General features: G+C 36.3%; 1 protein-coding gene and 1 pseudogene across 4 annotated transcripts in view; both read left to right on the forward strand.

The window, feature by feature from the left end:
- Positions 1-18,791, forward strand: part of NMU (neuromedin U) — a 40,922-nt gene extending 22,131 nt beyond the window's left edge. For 2 of the 3 annotated variants that reach the window (XM_023192238.2, XM_023192239.2), the window contains 7 exons: positions 3,779-3,838; positions 5,483-5,512; positions 5,601-5,651; positions 7,610-7,684; positions 12,746-12,799; positions 14,139-14,178; positions 18,621-18,791. In XM_023192238.2, the coding sequence (XP_023048006.1) occupies positions 3,779-3,838; positions 5,483-5,512; positions 5,601-5,651; positions 7,610-7,684; positions 12,746-12,799; positions 14,139-14,174 (306 nt within the window). In that variant the 3' untranslated portion in view covers positions 14,175-14,178; positions 18,621-18,791. The remainder of the gene's footprint in view (positions 1-3,778; positions 3,839-5,482; positions 5,513-5,600; positions 5,652-7,609; positions 7,685-12,745; positions 12,800-14,138; positions 14,179-18,620) is intronic. The other variant, XM_023192241.2, reaches the window with a different exon arrangement.
- LOC111526492 lies at positions 15,326-15,933 on the forward strand (annotated as a pseudogene). Its single transcript, XR_002726376.2, has one exon. The product of XR_002726376.2 is annotated as a thymosin beta-4 pseudogene (transcript).
- Positions 18,792-20,279: the final 1,488 nt, after the last annotated feature.

Consider the following 20,279-nt stretch of genomic DNA (forward strand, 5'->3'; position numbering starts at 1 on the left):
TATTCAGTGGTGTATATGTACCACCAAATTTGATACAATTTTAAAACATTGTTAATTTTCACATACACTACTATCTTATTATTTATGTGATTATGTGACCATTGCTTTGAAACATTTTTAGCAAGTAGAAAATGTTATCTTTAAGGTCGATAAATTTAAAAATAAGATATTAAAACTTTCATGTATTTCAATCCTTGAAGAATAGTTGAGAATTGACTTTTTGTAAAGGGGAGTTGGGGAAAGTGCATTTGCTTTGAAACTTTTTCAGTCAAAGTACAATCTTACTGAACCTCATCCAGCTTAGAAACTGTTTCCTAAGGAGAAACAGCTCACATGTGTGAATTTATTCTTCTTTGAGTTGAAATACATTTTTGAAACATGACATTGTAGATATTTTCTTCTTATTGTTTTGTATTTTCTATTTTGAAATCAGCTATAAGTGTTTATTCTTCTTTGAGGTGAAATACATTTTTGACACGATATCACTGGATTTTTTTTCTTATTGTTTTGTATTTTCTATTTTGAAATGATCATAAGTGGAGCATTTTGTTTTTGTTTTTAGAGATAGGGTCTCACTCTGTTACCCAGGCTGGAATACAGTGATACAATTATAGCTCTCCACAGCTACGAACTCCTTGGCTCAAGCAATCCTTCCACCTCAGCCTCCTGAATAGCTGGAACTACAGGTGCATGCCACCATGCCCAGCTAATTAAAAGAAAAAAATTTTGTGTACAGATGGGGGTCTCACCATCTTGCCCAGGCTGATAAGAGAAGTTTTAGGGATTTTATTTCAGATTTTTGTGGGGTGACCTGTGTATTCAGCCCTTAAGTATAACCAGTGAGAAAGGATGTATCAGTGTTCACACTCTAGTTTTTCTCGCTGCCAACTCCCAACTCTAGGCTTAGCAGGCAATACCAATGCAACACAAGAATATCTACAAATCAGAAGGCCAAGGTCCCAGGCCATGCTCCTCCAACTCCTAGCCATGTGTGGTATTGGGCAAGTGACAGTCTCTTAGAACCTCACTTCCTTTGTATATGAGAATAACAATTCATGTCCTGTGTAGGACCGAATACAAATTATGTATAGTCATGCATCGCTTAACAGTGGGGATATACATTCTGAGAAATGTGTCCTTAGATGATCTGTCATTGTGTAAACATCATAGAGTGTACTTACACAAATCTAGATGTACAGCCTACTACACACCTAGGCTATATGACTACAAACCTGTACAGCACATTACTGTAATGAATACTGTGGGCAGTTGTAACACAATATGTATCTAAACATATCTAAATGTAGAAAAAGTACAGTAAATACATAATATAAAAGATAAAAAATGATACACTTGTATAGGGCACTCACCATGAATGGGGCTTGAAAGACTGGAAGTTGCTTTGAGTGAGTTGGTGAGTCAGTAATGAGTGAATGTGAAGGCCTAGGACATTACCGTACACTACTGCAGATTTCATAAACACTGTAAACTTAGCCTGCTTTAAATTTATTTAAAAATTTTTCTCTCTTCAATAATAAATTAACCCTAGCTTACTATAACTTTTTTACTTTATAAACTTTTTAATTTTTTTTTTTTTTTTTCAAGACAGGATCTCACTCTGTCATCCAGGCTGGAGTGCAGTGGCATAATCATGGCTCACTGTAGACTCGAACTCCTGGGCTCAGATGATCCTCCCATTTCAGCCTCCTGAGTAGCTGGGACTACAGGCATGCACCACCACACCTGGCTAATTTTCTGTATTTTTTGTAGAGACAGGATCTTGCTATGTTGTCCAGGCTGGTCTCAAACTCCTGGGCTCAAGCAATTCTTCCACCTCGGCCTCTCAAAGTGCTGGGATTACAGGCATGAGCCACCGTTCCTGGCCAACTTTTTAATATTTTAGAACTTTTTTCTCTTTTGTAATGACACTTGGCTTACAACACAAATACATTGAACAGGTGTATGTAAATATTTTCTTTCTTTATATCCTCATTCTATAAGCTTTTGAAATTAAAAAGAATTTTTTTTTGACTTTTTAAACTTTGTTGTTAAAAATGAAGACACAAGCATTCATATTAGTCTAGGCCTACACAGGTCGGGATCATCAAGCTGTGACTAGATGATAGGAATTTTTCAGCTTCATAATAATCTTATGTGACCACCATTGTATATGCACTTTATCATTGACTCATTGACTGAAATGCCATTATGTGGTGCATGACTGTATATGAAAGTGTTTTATAATTTATTGAAACACTATATACATATGAGGCATTATTAATAAATATCCCAAGAATTTGCATGACAAGCAAACAAATGGAATGAAGAGAACAAAGCAGACCTCTGATGCTAGGAAGGGTGCACAGGAAAACTGTCGACTCCACCTGCATCTCGAACCACAACCAACCATGTCAAGCATGTACTGTCGTTCAAAGGGAGAGAAGGTGAGCCTACTGGAGGCCCTGAATAATTCTTTTCGTATGTCTTTTTTTTTGAGACAGAGTCTCACTCCATCATCCAGGCTGGAGTGCAGTGTCAAGATCTCAGCTCACTGCAACCTCTGCCTCCCAGGTTCGAGTGATTCTCCTGCCTCAGCCTCCCTAGTAGCTAGAATTACAGGCGCGTGCTACTATGCCTGGCTAATTTTTTGTATTTTAGTAGAGACTAGGTTTCACCGTGTTGGCCAAGCTGATCTCGAATTCGTGACCTCAGGTGATCCGCCTGCCTCAGCGTCCCAAAGTGCTGGGATTACAGGCGAGAGCCCCTGCACCCGACCTCTTTTTCATGTAACTTCTAAATTAAGAATCACTTCAGCTGTAAATCAACCTAAGAACTTTACCTACATTTAATTCTTCTAAGAACTCTCTGCAGTGATGTCATCCCCAGCTTAGAGCTGAATAAACAGAAATTTAGAGAGGTTAGGTAACCAGCCCAAGGTTACACAGCTAATAAAGAGCAGAAATGGAATTTGCACTGTGTAGAGTTACAGCCTTCCCAACTCCATAGCTCATGCTTTTAACCACTAATTATATTGCCCTCCCCACTGTTCTAGTTCTTCATTACTTCCAAAATGCATATATTAAGTAATCAATTGTTTATGGTGCTACTGTGCTAAACTCTGTGCAAAGCAGGTTTCGCCCCTGCTTGTCCATTTCTTCTACTCCTTACCACACCCAGCTGGCTGCTAACCACAGAGCCCTGCCCTACTTCTCTGCTTGAATGCTTTGAAAAACCTGATCCTGGGGTGTGCAGTCAGCAACCTGGAAGGGTGGGACGCAGATTAGGTGCACCACACATGGCTTCTTCTCCTCCACTTCCCATTGTTTTCGAGCAATTGCAGGATTTTCAGATTAGCCAATAATGAGTAATACTCAGTGAGGCTCACAGCTTTGGCATGTAGATGCAGATTTTGCTACAAGCTGGGAAGAATAATTCCTCTTCTGGCACTGTCCCTTGTTACCCTCAGTCATAGAATTTCATAATATTTTAGCAAGTGCTGAGAACTATGCATCTAGATCACAGCGGAAGCCTTCATGAGTGCATATGTACAGTACTTACCTTTTTTTGTTGTTTCTGGTTAGAAGGGAGGCTTTACTTTTACAGCCAAGTTTTTGTTGTGAGAGAAATCAAAGGATTCCAGCAGTTTTAATAATCTACAGAAGGATTCTTTTCTAGGTAGTTAGCATTTCCTCATGCCCCTAACATTTTATAGTTATCTCTTCTATGTAAATGTCGTTAAAGCAGAAGCATAACTTACATATCTTCTCATTTCTGTTAGGCATCCAATGCACTGGAGGAGCTTTGCTTTGTGATTATGGGAATGCTACCAAAGCCTCAGGTAAGGTTGAAATAGTGTTTTGTTTGTAGACAAAAATTATCCAAAAATTTCTTGGAATTTCTCCTGGAAGAAAGTATACTCAATTTAGGAAGCATGCCAAGAAAAGTTAGAAGAGGAAAAATTGTTTTTGGATAAGAAATAATTCAGTTTCTCTGATGTCTGAGAATTGAGCATCGTATTAACGGAGCTTACAGTAATCTAATTGGGAAATCATATGTCCCTATCAAATATAAAATGAGTTCCAGTCCGGAGGAATAAATATGGGGTCATGCTGGCTCTCTTTTTTTGCCCTGACTCATGCTACTTTGGAGAACAGATGCATCTTTCTAAGCTGCTAAACACATCTAATGGTTCAAAGGTTAGGACATTGTACTTTGTGGGAGAGTAGGACATTAAGAATACCAAAAAAAAGCAAACTGTATTGTCATTGTCTTGGTTTCTTATTAAAATTACTTGATTCTTCTGGGAGAACTTTCTGTCCTGGAGTGAGGTTAGATGGGAACTTGAAAAGTGCATAAGCACTATACCTAATTTTATAATCTCTATCTTATGGATGAATTTATTTTTAAGCTACTTTATTAAAGATGAGAGCTTCAGGTTTGGAATTATACTTTTCATTTGCAATTCTAACTTAATCTGTGGTCATTGGTACACTCTGACTTTCATACCTTTTATATATAATAATTCAAAGAAAAAAATTGATAATTTGAAAGCATAAATGTTTTATGAAACTAAATAATCTCTGCCTACAATTGTATATTTATCCATTGTTTCTAAAGGTGACATTGTCCCAAAAAGCGTAATTGATTTTTTCCTAATTAAGATAAAATAAATGACAATGGTGTTTATTCATGATCTTCCATTTGTATTAAAAACAAGTGAGAAAGAACAACAACAAAAAAGGAATTATATGATTTGAATTTTTTTTTTTTTTTTTTTAATTGAGATGGAGTCTCGCTCTGTCACCCAGGCTGGAGTACAGTGGCATCATCTCGGCTCACTGCAAGCTCTGCCTCCTGGATTCACACCATTCTTCTGCCTCAGCCTCCCAAGTAGCTGGGACTACAGGCACGTGCCACCACGCTCGGCTAATTTTTTGTCTTTTTTTTAGTAAAGACGGGGTTTCACCGTGTTAGCCAGGATGGTCTCGATCTCCTGACCTCATGATCTGCCCGCCTCGGCCTCCCAAAGTGCTGGGATTACAGGCGTGAGCCACTGCGCCAGGCTAAAAATTGTTTTATGAAAGACATCAAAAACAACTCATAACCTTCTTATTTAGTGATAAACAGTAAAAATACTTTCATGTGATTCTTTCAGTCTTCTCCTCTGAATATTCCATCATGTCATGATATAATAATTTCGCATTCTACCACTGTTGAATATTTAGGATGTTTCCAATTTTTCACTCTTATGAATAAAGTTGCAGTAAAGAGATCTTTATGCACATCTTATTTGTAAACAATATTCAATTAATTTCTCATTTATTTTTAGAGCAACGGATGCTTAACTAATTTCAGTCTTATATTTTATATGTAACATGAGTCATGTGTTTTAAATAATTATGTGCTATAACATTATAAAATTATTGTATATAAGATAGTAAAATTTTGCAATATATAATGATATAATATCTCTTTTCAATAGGAACAAGATGAAAAAGATAATACTAAAAGGGTAAGATGATTTTCATAAATCTATACCTTATAAAATAATAAGGAAACCATTAATTCTTATAGTAAAACTTACTGCTTTTTTAAAACAGTTCCTATTTCATTATTCGAAGACACAGAAGTTGGGCAATTCAAATGTTGTGGTAAGTTGTAGAACTACTTCTTAGTAATCACTAATATTTGTTTAAAAGAATGAACCTGTTTTTGCAGCGTAACAGAGCTACATTAGAATTCAAATTTTCTACTTTAAAAGTTTATATGTGAGTAAAGGAATGAAATTCAATATTTATTATCCATTTGATTTATTTTATATGTCAATTACCACCTGTACATTAAATTCATTCATTAATTCATTCATTATTTAACAGTTATTTACAAACTATTAACTATATGCTATGTGCCAGGCACAATTCTAGGTACTAGAAATATAGCAATAAATAAAACAAAATTTAAAAAAGAAATCCCTGGCCAGGGATGGTGGCTCATGCCTGTAATCCCAGCAGTTTGGGAGGCCGAGGCAGGCAGATCACTTGAGGTCTGGAGTTCAAGACCAGCTTTGCCAACATGGTGAAACCCTGTCTCTAATAAAAATACAAAAAGTAGCCAGGTGTGATGGTGTGCGCCTGTGGTCCCAGCTACTCGGGAGGTTAAGGCAAGAGAATCGCTTGTACCCAGGAGGGGAGGTTGCAGTGAGCTGAGATCACGCGACTGCACTCCAACATGGACGACAGAGTGATACTCTGTCTCAAAAAAAGAAAAGAAAAGAAAAGAAAAGTCTCTGCTTTTGTGAAACACATTCTAAAGACCAAGAAAATAAAAAAGCAAATAAATAAGTAAAACATATTGTTTCAGATGGCAATTGTTGCAAATTAAAAAATCATTTGATCAAGGGCAATTTTTATTTTAAAGGATGATTGTCAAAAATGTAATTAAATATAATTAGAAATATCCTCTTCTATTCCTAAGATGTTCTTATTAGTAATTAGGCATTTAATGTGTGAATGTATTCTCTAAGGTTAGCCAAAAACCAGTAACTTGAATTCAGTTCACTTTAAAATCATGTAGCATTGTAGCATTAGCAGTAGTTTTTCTTTTTGTAGGCATGGATTTTAAAAATGCTAACCAGCCTACTTGGTGTTTCAATCTAGAATACTTAGAAATTATTTGACTATAATATTATTTCCACACTTGTGATTCACTTCCGTGAACCAATTTAGGGAATGAGGAGCATAGTGTATTTTAAGCAGATACATACCTATGGAAAGGTGACTGTAATCTTAAACTCAGTTTGAAATATTTATCACATGGAATATTCTTAACATATGAGGAGGCGAAAGATTATACTGGGTTTACACCAAGTACAAGTTGAATTAGTTAACAGATAGCTGTTATACAGGGCTCAACATAATGCATGTCATAAATGAATTTAACATTAATGAGAAGTCTCAGTATGACCCATACCTTTTTTAAAAATGCAGCCATATCAGGTAGGTAGCTATATATCTCAAGTGTGCTTTCATTTTCTTTGGCTTGGCACCTTTACATTTTGGGAAAATGTATCTTAGTCACAGTTTTCACTATCGAGAACGCATTGTCATTTTCACACATTGTTGTCTCGCTCCCAACGTTTCTGTTTTAAGTATATAATTTATAAAGGAGGTTATTAGATGTGTATATAGTATAATCTTCCAGATAAACATGTTTATAGTGGAAAATTGCTACTGGCAGTATGGGTTTTGCCTGGCCCGAATTATTTTGAGTAAGTCTAGTAACAGACAGACTGCCTTTTGCCTCTGAAAGAGGCAATGAGGGGTTTTACTTGCTGACAGTTCACAGGAGAGCTGCAGCTGTCGGGAAAGTGCTTCTTCTCAATATGAGAACAAAAATCCCAGCGTAGAGCTACCAAATTTTATCCCACCTCTCGGTTCATTCTCCACAGTTCTTTGAATTGCTCCCAAAGAGCTGTTTTAGGTGACATCTTTAATTTTCTGTTTTGTCTGGGACAAGTTTAGTGGGTAAAAACAAAAACAAATAGGAAGCATCTTGATGGCCAGTGCTGAGAAGCCGTGTGCTCATCGCGTGTGTGTTCATGTCCTCTCAGTCATCTGTTGTGCATCCGTTGCTGCAGCTCGTTCCTCACCTGCATGAGAGAAGAATGAAGAGATTCGGAGTGGACGTATGTAATACAAACTGCATGCTGGCTTTGCCATTCCATGTGGGGCAGCCCTTTCTGTTAATTCCCAGCTGTGGTAGTTCATCAAATGCTGCTCTTCAGGCTAAGCCCACACTAATACCCAGTTAGCCAACGTAAGAGCATCTGTTTGCAGAGTAGAAGAGAATTGTTCAAGCAGCCTTTCCATGGACCCCTGCAATATTGTGTCCCTTCTAGCTGAAGCTTTGGACATTGAGGAAAGTTGGAACTACACTGTTTTCCAAAAGCCATGACTCTCTTGGTGAGAAAATCTATTCTTGTTTTAAGAAAGCTTGTATCCAATCCTTAGGTAGGAATAAGAGAACAAATAAAGGACAATATACTGCCCCTCTGTATCCAGCTTGGCAAATAGCTAGGATGGCAAGCTTTCTGCTCAAGTATTTAAATGTTCTTAAGAGTAGGTCAGGCCTGGTGGCTCACACCTGTAATCCCTTCAACGTTGAAGGTCCAGGTGGGTGGATCCCTTGAGGTCAGGAGTTCGAGACCAGCCTTGGCAACATGGCGAAACCCCGTCTCTACTAAAAATACAAAAAAAAAAAAAAAAAAAAATTAGCCAGGCATATGGGCGCATGCCTGTAATCCCAGCTACTCGGAGGCTGAGGCATAAGAATCGCTTGAACAAAGGAGGCAGAGGTTGCACTGCACTCCAGCTTGGGTGACAGAGCGAGACTCCGTCTCAAAAAAAAAAAAAAAAAACTCGGTAAGACTATGGTTCGTGAAGTAAATATCAGAAACTAAATATATATACTTTGTTTTTTTCAACAAAAAAATGTGATCTAAGTCCAGGGATCCACCCACCTGGACCTTCCAATGTTGAAGGGATTACAGGTGTGAGCCACCAGGCCTGGCCTACTCTTCACGACATTTAAATACTTCAGCAGAAAGCTTGCCATCCTAGCTATTTGCCAATATGTGTAAGATGAATGTAACCACTTTAATACAGTCTAACTGTGTTATATTGTGGAGTTTCACAGTCATTTAAAAAGAATCCTAACTCTTGTGGCTCACGCCTGTAATCCCAGCACTTTGGGAGGCTAGGTGGGTGGATCATTTGAGGTCAGGAGTTTGAGACCACCCTGGCCAACATGGTGAAACCCTGTCTTTACTAAAAATACAAAAATTAGCCGGGTGTGGCCGTGGGCGCCTGTGATCCCAGCTACTCAGCAGGCTGAGGAGAATCACTTGAACCGGGGAGGTGGAGGTTGCAGTGAGCCGAAATTTCGCCACTGCACTCCAGCCTGAGTGACAGCGCGAGACTCTGTCTCAAAAAAAAAGAAAAAAAAAAGAATCCTAACCCTTGTAACACTGATAATTTCTGCAATTATTTTGTATGCATATATATTATATACTTTTTTTTTTTTTTTGAGACGGAGTCTCGCTCTGTCGCCCAGGCTGGAGTGCAGTGGTGTGATCTTGGCTCACTGTGAGTTCCGCTCCCCATGTTCACGCCATTCTCCTGCCTCAGCCTCCCGAGGAGCTGGGATTACAGGCGCCCGCCACCACGCCCGGCTAGTTTTTTGTATTTTTAGTAGAGACGGGGTTTCACCATGTTAGCCAGGATGGGATCGATCTCCTGACCTCGTGATCCGCCCACCTCGGCCTCCCAAAGTGCTGGGATTACAGGCTTGAGCCACCGCACCCGGCCTCTAGGATTATTTTTAAGTAATGCCTTCCCTTCCTGTAATACATTATAATTTTCAGTCTTATTTTATTCTTTGAGGAACTCTGTTAGTATTTATACAAGTATTATTTCCCATTTACAAAAGGGAAAGCAAGTCAGAATAGTTGAAGGAGTTTCCCAAGATCGTATTAGTAAGAGAAAGTGCAAAATAGTCTTCTGGCTTCTGATCTAGGCAAACTTTTTTTCACTATGCTGTACCCTTTATAATTTAATCTTGGGTACTTTTATTATGTTATTTTTAAATTATGTATTTTATTATTAAAAGTTGAATTCAGGCTGGGCACGGTGGCTCACGCTTGTAATCCCAGCACTTTGGGAGGCCCAGGTGGGTGGATCACCTGTCAGGAGTTTGAGATCAGCCTGTCCATCATGATGAAATCTCATGTCAACTAAAAATACAAAAAAAAACCCCCAAAAAACATTAGCTGGATGTGGTGGCGGCACCTGTAATCCTGGCTACTTGGGAGGCTGAGGCGGGAGAATCATCTGAACCAGGGAGGCAGAGGTTGCAGTAAGCCGAGATCATGCCACTGCACTCCAGCCTGGGTGACAAAGCAAGACTACATCTCAAAACAAACAAACAAACAAAATTTGAGTTCAGATCAAAGTTTTCTTTAATTTCAATACCATATTTAATTTATTCTTCTTAAAATGCTACCCAAAGTTTTCAGACACTTTTAAAAACGCATAGAGTTTAGGTGAATATGTTCCTCAAAATTTATTTTTATGGCCAGTATTTCCTGCCTAGAATCTTCACATTCTTTTTTTTTTTTTTTTTCTGAGGCGGAGTCTCGCTCTGTCGCCCAGACTGGAGTGCAGTGGCACCATCTCAGCTCCCTGCAAGCTCCGCCTCCCAGGTTCAAGCCATTCTCCTGCCTCAGCCTCCCGAGGAGCTGAGACTACAGGCGCCTGCCACCAGGCCCGGCTAATTTTTTTGTATTTTTAGTAGAGATGGGGTTTCACCGTGTTAGCCAGGATGGTCTCGATCTCCTGACCTCGTGATCCGCCTGTCTCGGCCTCCCAAAGTGCTGGGATTACAGGCTTGAGCCACTGCGCCCAGCCAGAATCTTCACATTCTTAAATGACGCTTCCATCAAAGAAGACAATATCTGATTCCAACTGTAAAGAGAAATGTAAGATCTTAGGCAGCAGCCCCTTGAAATTTTAGAATTTGCAGAATGAAGAAAAAAGTAGTTGTCATCAAACTCTTCAGAAGTAATACATGCTTTTTTTATTTAACTTTTACTTCTTAAAGTATTTGCTTGAGTTATGAATTAGCAAACAATTTCAACTTAAAGATTTAGTTTCTTAAAAGACACCAACAATCATTAGTATGACTACATTATTTCAGTGCCGTGATTTACAAAACCAAAGCTAATCACTCAGTATTGTGGCCAGTTTAGTACATTGACTGAATTTTCCACCTTCAGTGATACCATCTATATTTTCAGACAAATGATAAATCTTAAGGGTATTTTGCAGCCAGTCAAGTTTCCTAGAAACCTACGAAAGACAATAATTTAAAAGATGAATAGAAATGCAATTGCAGGAGAGTGTTTGCTTTGCTGGGCCTAAATCATCTAATTTTAAAATGTATCTTTGATAGTGAAATATTTTGGATTCTTGAAGAAATGAGGTTTTAGATCTTAAAACACTTTTCTTAAATTTTGATTGCTAGACATCTTCCAATTTCATTCCCACATCTTTTTTATATCTCTACCTCCCAAATTATTTTATATACCGCTTGCTTAATGATAAGACTCTAAAAAGATCTGTATGTTTAGGTTTTGCATTTGGAAGTTTTAAATATTTGGCACATTTAAATTTACATTTACATTTTGTCCTGCCTTTTAGTATTTTCTCTTTAATATGATATGCATTTGAATTTTTTTTTTTTTTTTTTTTTTTTTTTTTTTTTTTTTTTGAGACGGGGTTTTTCTCTGTCACCTAGGCTGGAGTGCAGTGACATGATCATGGCTTACTGCAGCCTTGACCTCCTGGGCTCAGGCAATCCTCCCACCTCAGCCTCCTGAGGAGCCTGAGGAATTGGGTCCACAGGTGTATGCCATCACACCTGGCTAAATTTTTAAGTTATTTTTAGAGACTAGGTCTCTCTATGTTGCCCAGGCTGGTCTCAAACTCCTGGGCTCAAGTGATCCTCCCACATCAGTCTCCCAAAGTGCTCAGATTACAGGCATTAGCCACTGTGCCCAGCTGAGAATGTTGCTTACATAGGTATATAAACATATGATTTATAAGTGTACTTTTTTTTAAATTTTGAAAACTGAAAAAAAAACTTTATTTTTTACTTTTCATTGGTATATTATAGTTATACATATTTTAGAGGTACATGTGATATTTTGATACATGTATACAGTATGTACATTTTTAAATACAGATTTTTTCAATATTAAGTAATTTGGGGAGTTATAGTAAAGATGAAAATTAAATACAAATATTGAGGGTTTAAGATACATTTGTTGCAAACTAAGTATTTCATAATTTAAACATATATCAGAGCCATTTCTTAGAATTTAATATGATAGTATTCACATTATAAAATAGTTGAAAAAGGTCTTGGCTGAAAGATTTCATGGTGGTAGCCATGCTGATAATGCTTTTATGATATAGATAATTGTTAATGAAAATAGGAAGCTATAAGCCAATTTTATGGAAACCATAAAATGTTAATGTATTTTTTTCATGAAGTTTAAAATGAAATGTTTAAGAAAAAGATACACTTATTATGAATAATTGGGTCATTCCTATTAATATTTGGAAATTTAAAAATTAACATTCTGCACATATAATTATATTAGGAACATCTGTCCTAAAGCTTCATCGAATAAACATAATTTACCAAATTTGTCCCTTAATTTCAAACTACATTTCTGTAGAAATATTGTATAATATTTTTTAGCTTTGATACAATTCTGTTCTGCATTTTCCCCTGTTCATGTGTTAACACATGCAATATGTGTTTTAAAGAAATTATTTCATTCTAACAAAATGCTGAAAGGAGAATTTAAATATAGTCAATTATGAAGTGTCTGTCATTTCTCTTTCTACTTATTGATGAATTCACCTACAACTGACAAAAATTCCTGAAAGGCAAATTGGTCACACTGATAAGGAAATTATTTCTAAATATAAGATTCTGATGATACTACTAGTTGTTGAAAATTTTCAGGTATAATACAAAAATTCTCTATTCAAGTCCCTGATTCCCTCTATGTTTAGTTATGATAGTTGAAAGTAATTCTGACCTTCAATGTACTTTCAAGGAGAATTTGCACTTATTTTTAGTGTTATTTGATTTGTAATGCCCTCATTTTCTCTTCTAGGAAGAATTCCAAAATCCCTTTGCAAGTCAAAGTCGAGGATATTTTTTATTCAGGGTAGGTACCTACTGTATTTTTAAAAAAATCAATCTACATCAAAATTTAAAAACGTGTTCACTGTGTATTTAATTAACTTTTACATTTCAATTAAGTTTTAAAGTTTATAGATGTTTGGCATCAGGTGTTACAGTCTGACATTCACTTCTGTCACCACTTTATTGCTTCAATACCATAGTATCTCTGATCTCTCCTTTGATCTATTGCTCATGTTTAAACACCTCCAGTAACATTCACCTATTTGACACTTTAATTCCATGACATTTTGTGTATAGAAAATAGGTGTCTTAAAGATACACTATTCCTTATGTTCTATGGAATTATTTACAAAATTTTTAACTCAGTAGATTGGAAGAGTTATGACTACTTTCACAAATTCTTAAAATTAAAAGAACCAATCATAATAAAAGGTATAAGTAGACAGAATTTTGGGATTACATTTCTGATTTTGTCTGTCTACATTGTCTATAAAATGTGGTTTTTTTCTAGGCAGCTACACTTTGCAAAATATTTGCATCCTTCATACATTACCAGAAAGTTTTAATTAATTAGTTCAACAACTATTTATTGAACTTCTACTGGGTGCTGAGCAATGTACCAAGGGCTGGGACTATAAAGACAGATAGGATTCCATTCCTATGCTTTAGGAGTTTAGATAGGCTCTAAGAGAAAACAGATAAGTAAACAAATATAAAGTACTGTGTGAAATGCACTTGTAATCCAAGGGCTGTGGTTTCCAAAAGAAAAGCATTTAACTCCAGCTGGGGAATGGAAGAGCTACAGCAAAGACTTCATGGGCTGAATCCTGAAGAATCAATGGGAAGTGCTTGATGAAATATTTAGCTAAGAAATTTCAGCTTTACACTGAAGGCTAAGAAGGGGGCAAATGTTAAGATTTGCCTTTTGGAAAATAATTCTAATAGCAAATTAGAGAATGGGTTAAATGAAGAAATTGGACTGATAGCAGGAAGGAGTAAGCAGCTAAACAGCCCTGACTTCAGTAAGTTCATTTTGGTTCATATCAAATTAAAACTGAGAACATTTGTTTTAAAATGTTGGTACCATCAAGGAAATAATTAAGTCAAATAGCATCTAGTTCATGGTGGTCTTTGCAGCATTAGCATCACCTCAGAACTTGTTAGAAATACAAATTTCTCAGGATTCTCAGACTTACTAAATCAGAAATTCTGGCTAAGGAGTCCAGCAGTCTATGTTGTAAAAAGCCCTCTACATGATTGTGATGCACATTAAACACTCCTCTAAGTCATCAATCTGTTCCTATGACTATTAGCTTCCATCTTTAGTTACACTGATTTATTTCTAATCTATTATTTTTCAGCCACGGAATGGAAGAAGGTCAGCAGGGTTCATTTAAAATGGTATGTGAGAAATAAATAAATAAACAAATAAATAAATAAAATGGTATGCATTTCACAGTTCAACACAGTTTGACATTTTCTGTTGTTTTCAGTCACAAATTAAATTATGCTAAATATATTTCTATTATTTGATTGCATATATACATGAATGTCCCATATAAATACTACAATGATAGGAGCTGTAAGGGCTTTATTGTAATGAGAAAATAGCAGTATTTTAGGGCCTCATTTGCTTTGCCCATGTCATTTATTCCTCAGACTATGTCACAGTAATAATTATCATAAGTGATTTTGTAGACATTGATCTTATCATCATTTATTGTGCAAGTAGGATATGTCAAGGAATGAATTCTTATTGCAGTAATCAGTGTCTACTATAATGGGCCAAGATTTACAGACTGAAAGTACTTCTGTCATCTAAATAACCAATACTCAAAGATTCTTTGTAAAAGCTGGTGATTTACCGGTTTCTAGAGAATTTTTTAAAATGTGGAAAGACATGAGAGAATGACCTCTTCTTTTGTGCTGCCAGAATTTCTACCTCAGTGCTGGACATATAGTAGAAATTTAGTAGCTGTTGACTGTTCCCACATGTTTAATAAATATCTTAATCCTAATATTTTATTAGACAATAAATGTTGAAATCAAACCCAAATGCAGATTAATAAATTTGTACCACAGAAATAAAAGTGTATTCTACTAAGCTTTTGTAATCCTAAATGCAGATTTTATGCTGAATGTATTTTTTCAAATATATCATTCATTTTAGACTGGGCAAGTGGCTCATGCCTGTAATCCTATCACTTTGAGAGGCTAGGGCATGAGGATCACTTGAGCACAGGATTTTGAGACCCCATCTCTACAAAAACTTAAGAAAAAAATTAGCCAGATGTGGTGGCGCATGCCTGTAATCCTACCTACTTCAGAGGCTGAGATGGGAGGATAGCTTGAGCCCAGGAGTTTGAGGCTGTGAGCTATGTCTTTCCTCTGCACTCCAGCCAAGGCAATAAAACAAGAACTTATCTTAAAAAAATAAATAAATAAAATAAAATAAAAACAAAACAACAACAAAGTAAACTTCAAGAGGGCAGAAGGAAGTTATAAAAATGAAAGAAGAAATTGATGTTAAAAACAGTAAAACGGGACAACTCGGTGGTGGCCACTGCGCAGACCAGACTTCGCTTGTTCTCGCGTGCGCCTAGCTTGCTTTCCCTCCGCAACCATGTCTGACAAACCCGATATGGCTGAGATCGAGAAATTTGATAAGTCGAAACTGAAGAAGACAGAGACGCAAGAGAAAAATTCACTGCCTTCCAAAGAAACAATTGAACAGGAGAAGCAAGCAGGCGAATCGTAATGAGGCGTGCGCCACCAATATGCACTGTACATTCCACAAGCACTGCCTTCTTATTTTACTTCTTTTAGCTGTTTAACTTTGTAAGATGCAAAGAGGTTGGATCAAGTTTAAATGACTGTACTGCCCCTTTCACATCAAAGTACTACTGACAACGAAGGCCGCGCCTGCCTCTCCCATCTGTCTATCTGGCTGGCAGGGAAGGAAAGAACTTGCATGTTGGTGAAGGAAGAAGTGGGGTGGGACGACAGTGAAATCTAGAGTAAAACCAAGCTGGCCCAAGGTGTCCTGCAGGCTGTAATACAGTTTAATCAGAGCGCCATTTTTTTTTTTCTCAAATGATTTTAATTACTGGAATGCATAATTTTTTTAATATGCAAATAAAAAGTTTAAAAACTTTAAAAAAAGCAGTAAAGAAGAAGGACAGTAAACAAAGCAAAAATCTAGAGTAATTCTCTTTTTATAGTAATTCTTTGCAGAAATTAAAATAAGTTGGCCTAGTGTAATCAAGAAAAAGGGTAAAATAAATATAGAAAAGTACAATGAAAAGAGAAATTAAAACAGAGAAGCAATAAAAATCACAAAAGAGTACTTTGCACATCTCTCCACATATCAGTTTGGAAACCTGGATAAAATAGAGGATTGTCTAATAAAGTAGGTGCTACCAAAATTGACCTCAGGAGAAAGAAAAACACTAAACGGACTAATTAGGTATGGGGGAAAACTGGAAAATGTTATCTAGAAATTATACCCTTGGCCAGGCGCAGTAGCTCAGGCCTGTAATCCCAGCACTTTGGGAGGCCAAGGTGGATGGATCACCTTCAAAAATAAAGAAACTGAAGTCAGGAGTTCAAGACCAGCCTGACCAACACGGAGAAATCCCATCTCTACTAAAAATACAAAATTAGCCAGGTGTGGTAGTGCATGCCTATAATCCCAGCTACTCGGGAGGCTTAAGCAGGAGAATCACTTAAACCCAGGAGGCAGAGGTTGTAGTGAGCCGAGATCACACCATTGCACTCCAATCTGGTCATCAAGAGCAAAAAAAGAAAAAGAAAAAAATAAAGAAACTACTCACTCAAAAGTATACTGTCTCAAAAAAAAAGAAAAAAGAAAACTATACCCACAATATCTCCTCAAAAAGTGCTAAGCCAATAATTTTGAATTTTTTCAGCTCAGAGAAAGAAGAAAAACTACCAAATATTTTCATGAAGCCAGCATAATATTAATACCATAACTTAAAAAATAGTATAAAAAATCTGTAAGTCAATTGTGTTTATAAATATTAATGTAAAAAGTTTAAAGGAATATTATTAAATAGTATTCATCAGTATACTGAAATAATTTTATGACCTCACTAAGTAAGATTTGTTCCAGCAACTCAAGGATGGTTCAACGTTAAGAAGTATGTTAAAAGTTTTCAGTATTAGAAGAAAAATTATATGATAATCTCAAATATCAAGTATTAGAGTGTTCAGAATGTGAAATGAAATGCTTTTGGTAAAATTTCACATCAATTTCTGATCTATTAGGAAGAGATTAAGCCTTTCTTGACATGATTTATATAATGGTCTCAAACCAAGTTAGTACAGTAGCTGGCTTGTTAGTGAAACACTTTGGAGCATTTCCATTAATGTCAGGAACAAGATAAAGATACTCTCTAATTTCTTATTTAATGTAGTTCTCAATGTGTTAGCCAATTCAATTAGAAAAGAAAGAAAGAAAAGATTCAAATAGTGGAAAAGTGAAGGAAAAATTTAATGTGCTCATGGGATCTAATTAGGAACTTGAATTTGCAAACTGTGTTTGGTATTAACTCCTGCTTCAGAAGAGGCCTGATAAATTATGTTCACATGAGGAATATGAGAAAACATATTCTTAATTTTGTATTTTTTCAAGGAACAAAGAATAGAGAGCTAATGGATATTTTATCTTTTATAATACTATAAATGTAAATTAGCATTAAAAATGTTTTTAAACAGCTTAATACTAAATGAGAAAAAAATAGCTGCATTTGTAACATCGAAGTAAGTATTAGAGTGTTCAGAATGTGAAATGAAATTTAATCTATGATTCGGTGAATTTAGTAAAAAAAAAAAAAAAAAATCTCCAAAATTGAGAATAATTGCTTTATTCAGATTATTTTCAAGATTAGGGTATACATAAACTAATGTACTCATGATTTCATTTCATTTTGCCAATAGAAAAACAACATAATAATCATGTTTTCTTTGTTTTTCTCATCTGATTTTCTAAGGCCTTTCTCTATCCTGATGACCTATATTTATTTAGAAAGTGGTTAAACATAAAATAGAACTATTTAGTTGCAAATATATGAGGAAATAGATATACAAGGAGTAAATGTAGCTTTTGAAATAGCTTATTCATAAATCTTATTGGTATGAATGAGCTTTAGAAAATCACTTTTAAATAGTTAAATACTGTAAACTGTTGGAAGCCACAGACATACAGAATAAGTGTTCCATTAGAGATAGATTAAAAGATATGTAGTTAAAAATATACAGACAGGCCAGGTACGGTGACTCACGCCTGTAATCCCAGCACTTTGGGATGCCAAAGTGGGCAGATCACTAGAGGTCAGGAGTTCGAGACCAGCCTGACTAACATAGTGAAACTCTGTCTCTACTAACAATACAAAAATTAGCCAGGCATGGTGGTGCACTTCTGTAATCCCAGCTACTCAGGAGGCTGAGGCAGGAGAATTGCTTAAACCCAGGAGGTGGAGGCTGCAGTGAGCCGAGATCACGCCACTGCATGCCAGCCTGGGCAACAGAGCAAGACTCTGTCTCAAAAGAGAAAAATACATATATATATATATTTCTTCTGTCTGTGTGTGTGTGTATATATATATACACATACACAATACACACATATACACACACAATGTGTATATATATATATATACACATACACAATACACACACATACACACACACACACACACAGAAGAACAGCTGGGAAATATTTCAGATGCTAATGTTATTCTATGACAAAATATAGAAAATATATACACATATTCACGTGGTCGTTTGCACTTAAATCTAATTCAGTTTTTCTTTTTTTGCAGGATGCCAACTAATTTTCCACAGAGCAATGCTATGTAATACAAAATGTACTGACATTTTGTTTTCTTCTGGAAAAAATCCTTGCTAAATTTACTCTGTTGAAAATCCCTGTGTTGTCAATGTTCTCAGTTGTAACAATGTTGTAAATGTTTAATTTGTTGAAAATTAAAAAAATCTAAAAATATTTTTGCTTAGTGTTTTAATGAGAAATCCTGTGTAATAAACCTGTAAATAATGATGATCCTTAGATCCCTGCTGGGTTTGACAGTACTGACATGCCTTTTTTTTTTTTTGAGACAGAGTCTTGCTCTGTTACCCAGGTTGGAGTGCAGTGGTGTGGTGCAATCTTGGCTCACTGCAACCTCTGTCTCCAGGGTTCAAGCGATTCTCCTGCCTCAGTCTCCCGACTAGCTGGGATTACAGACATGCACCACCATACCCAGCTAATTTTTTTTTTTTTTTTTTTTGTATTTTTAGTAGAGACGGGGTTTTGCCATGTTGGCCAAGCTGGTCTTGAACTCTTGACCTCAGGTTATCCACCTGCCTTGGCCTCCCAAAGTGCTGGGATTACAGGCGTGAGTCACTGTGCCCTGCCCACATGCATTTTTGATGTTTTCATTAAAGGCACTCATAGAGAGTTGAGAGTTGAGTTTTAATGAGCTGTTTTAGTTTATCGTATTTGGATTTTGTCAGTGACAAAACACCAGCTCTCATAAATACCAGAATGCCCAGTAGCTACCAATCTTAGAATGTGAGCACCAACTGAAACTATACTAGTTGGAGGATTGGGCCATAACCCATCCAATAGTCCAATAATCAAGTTCTGATTTATAAACTGTGTAATGGATATCTGATTGCTACAAATATATCAGAGGACTAACTTTTTCCACCAATTCATAGTATTCAGTTTATCCTAAAATAAGTTACTTCACCTCACAACATCTGAAAGACAAGCAGTCCTGTCTATTAGCAGAAATAAAATAATCTTATTAATAGAGGATCATGAACACAAATGGGGAACTTTTAACATCAAATCAATGTTTAGTGGGCACAGAATTAACCTCAGATAGAGGTTGAATTTATCTCCTCTCAGGTTCCCTTGATCTTTTTTCTTCTGACCTCTGTCTTAGGTTCCCACCTCCTCCATCAAGAAGGTTGCTGACTGATTAGAAAGCAGTGGCTCTTTTGAGTAGGTAGAATTAGGTCTATACAGATATTCTTCAGAGCAGAGTATCTAACAAAACATTGTCTTCCTAATGTTGAGCAATTATTATAGCTTAAGTTACACCTTTTGCTAACAAAGTTCCTGAATTTCACTTCTTGTCAGCCTGAGTGAAGAACATAAGAAGAAGCCGAAGAGAAAAACATACATTATTTTCAGAAAAAAAAAAAAAATGCCTTGATAAGATGGGGACTTGAGAGCAAGGAGAGCATACTGCCCTAAAGCCACAAATGCATGGGGCTGCATTAGCAAGTTCTGTGCACAGTACTTCAACTAACCTGGACTTTGGATTGTCAAAACAAGAAAAGAATGTTAATTTAATCAGTAGTTTCCAGGGCCTCTCAGAAATCCAGAGAGATAAAGGTAACATTTTTAGGGCTCTGGGTATGAAGAAGAAGAAGAAAGAGGAAGAAGAAGAAGATGAGGAAAATACCAAGGC

This window comes from Piliocolobus tephrosceles, chromosome 3 (genome assembly GCF_002776525.5).
Source record: "Piliocolobus tephrosceles isolate RC106 chromosome 3, ASM277652v3, whole genome shotgun sequence".
In the NCBI taxonomy this organism is placed as follows: Eukaryota; Metazoa; Chordata; class Mammalia; order Primates; family Cercopithecidae; genus Piliocolobus; species Piliocolobus tephrosceles.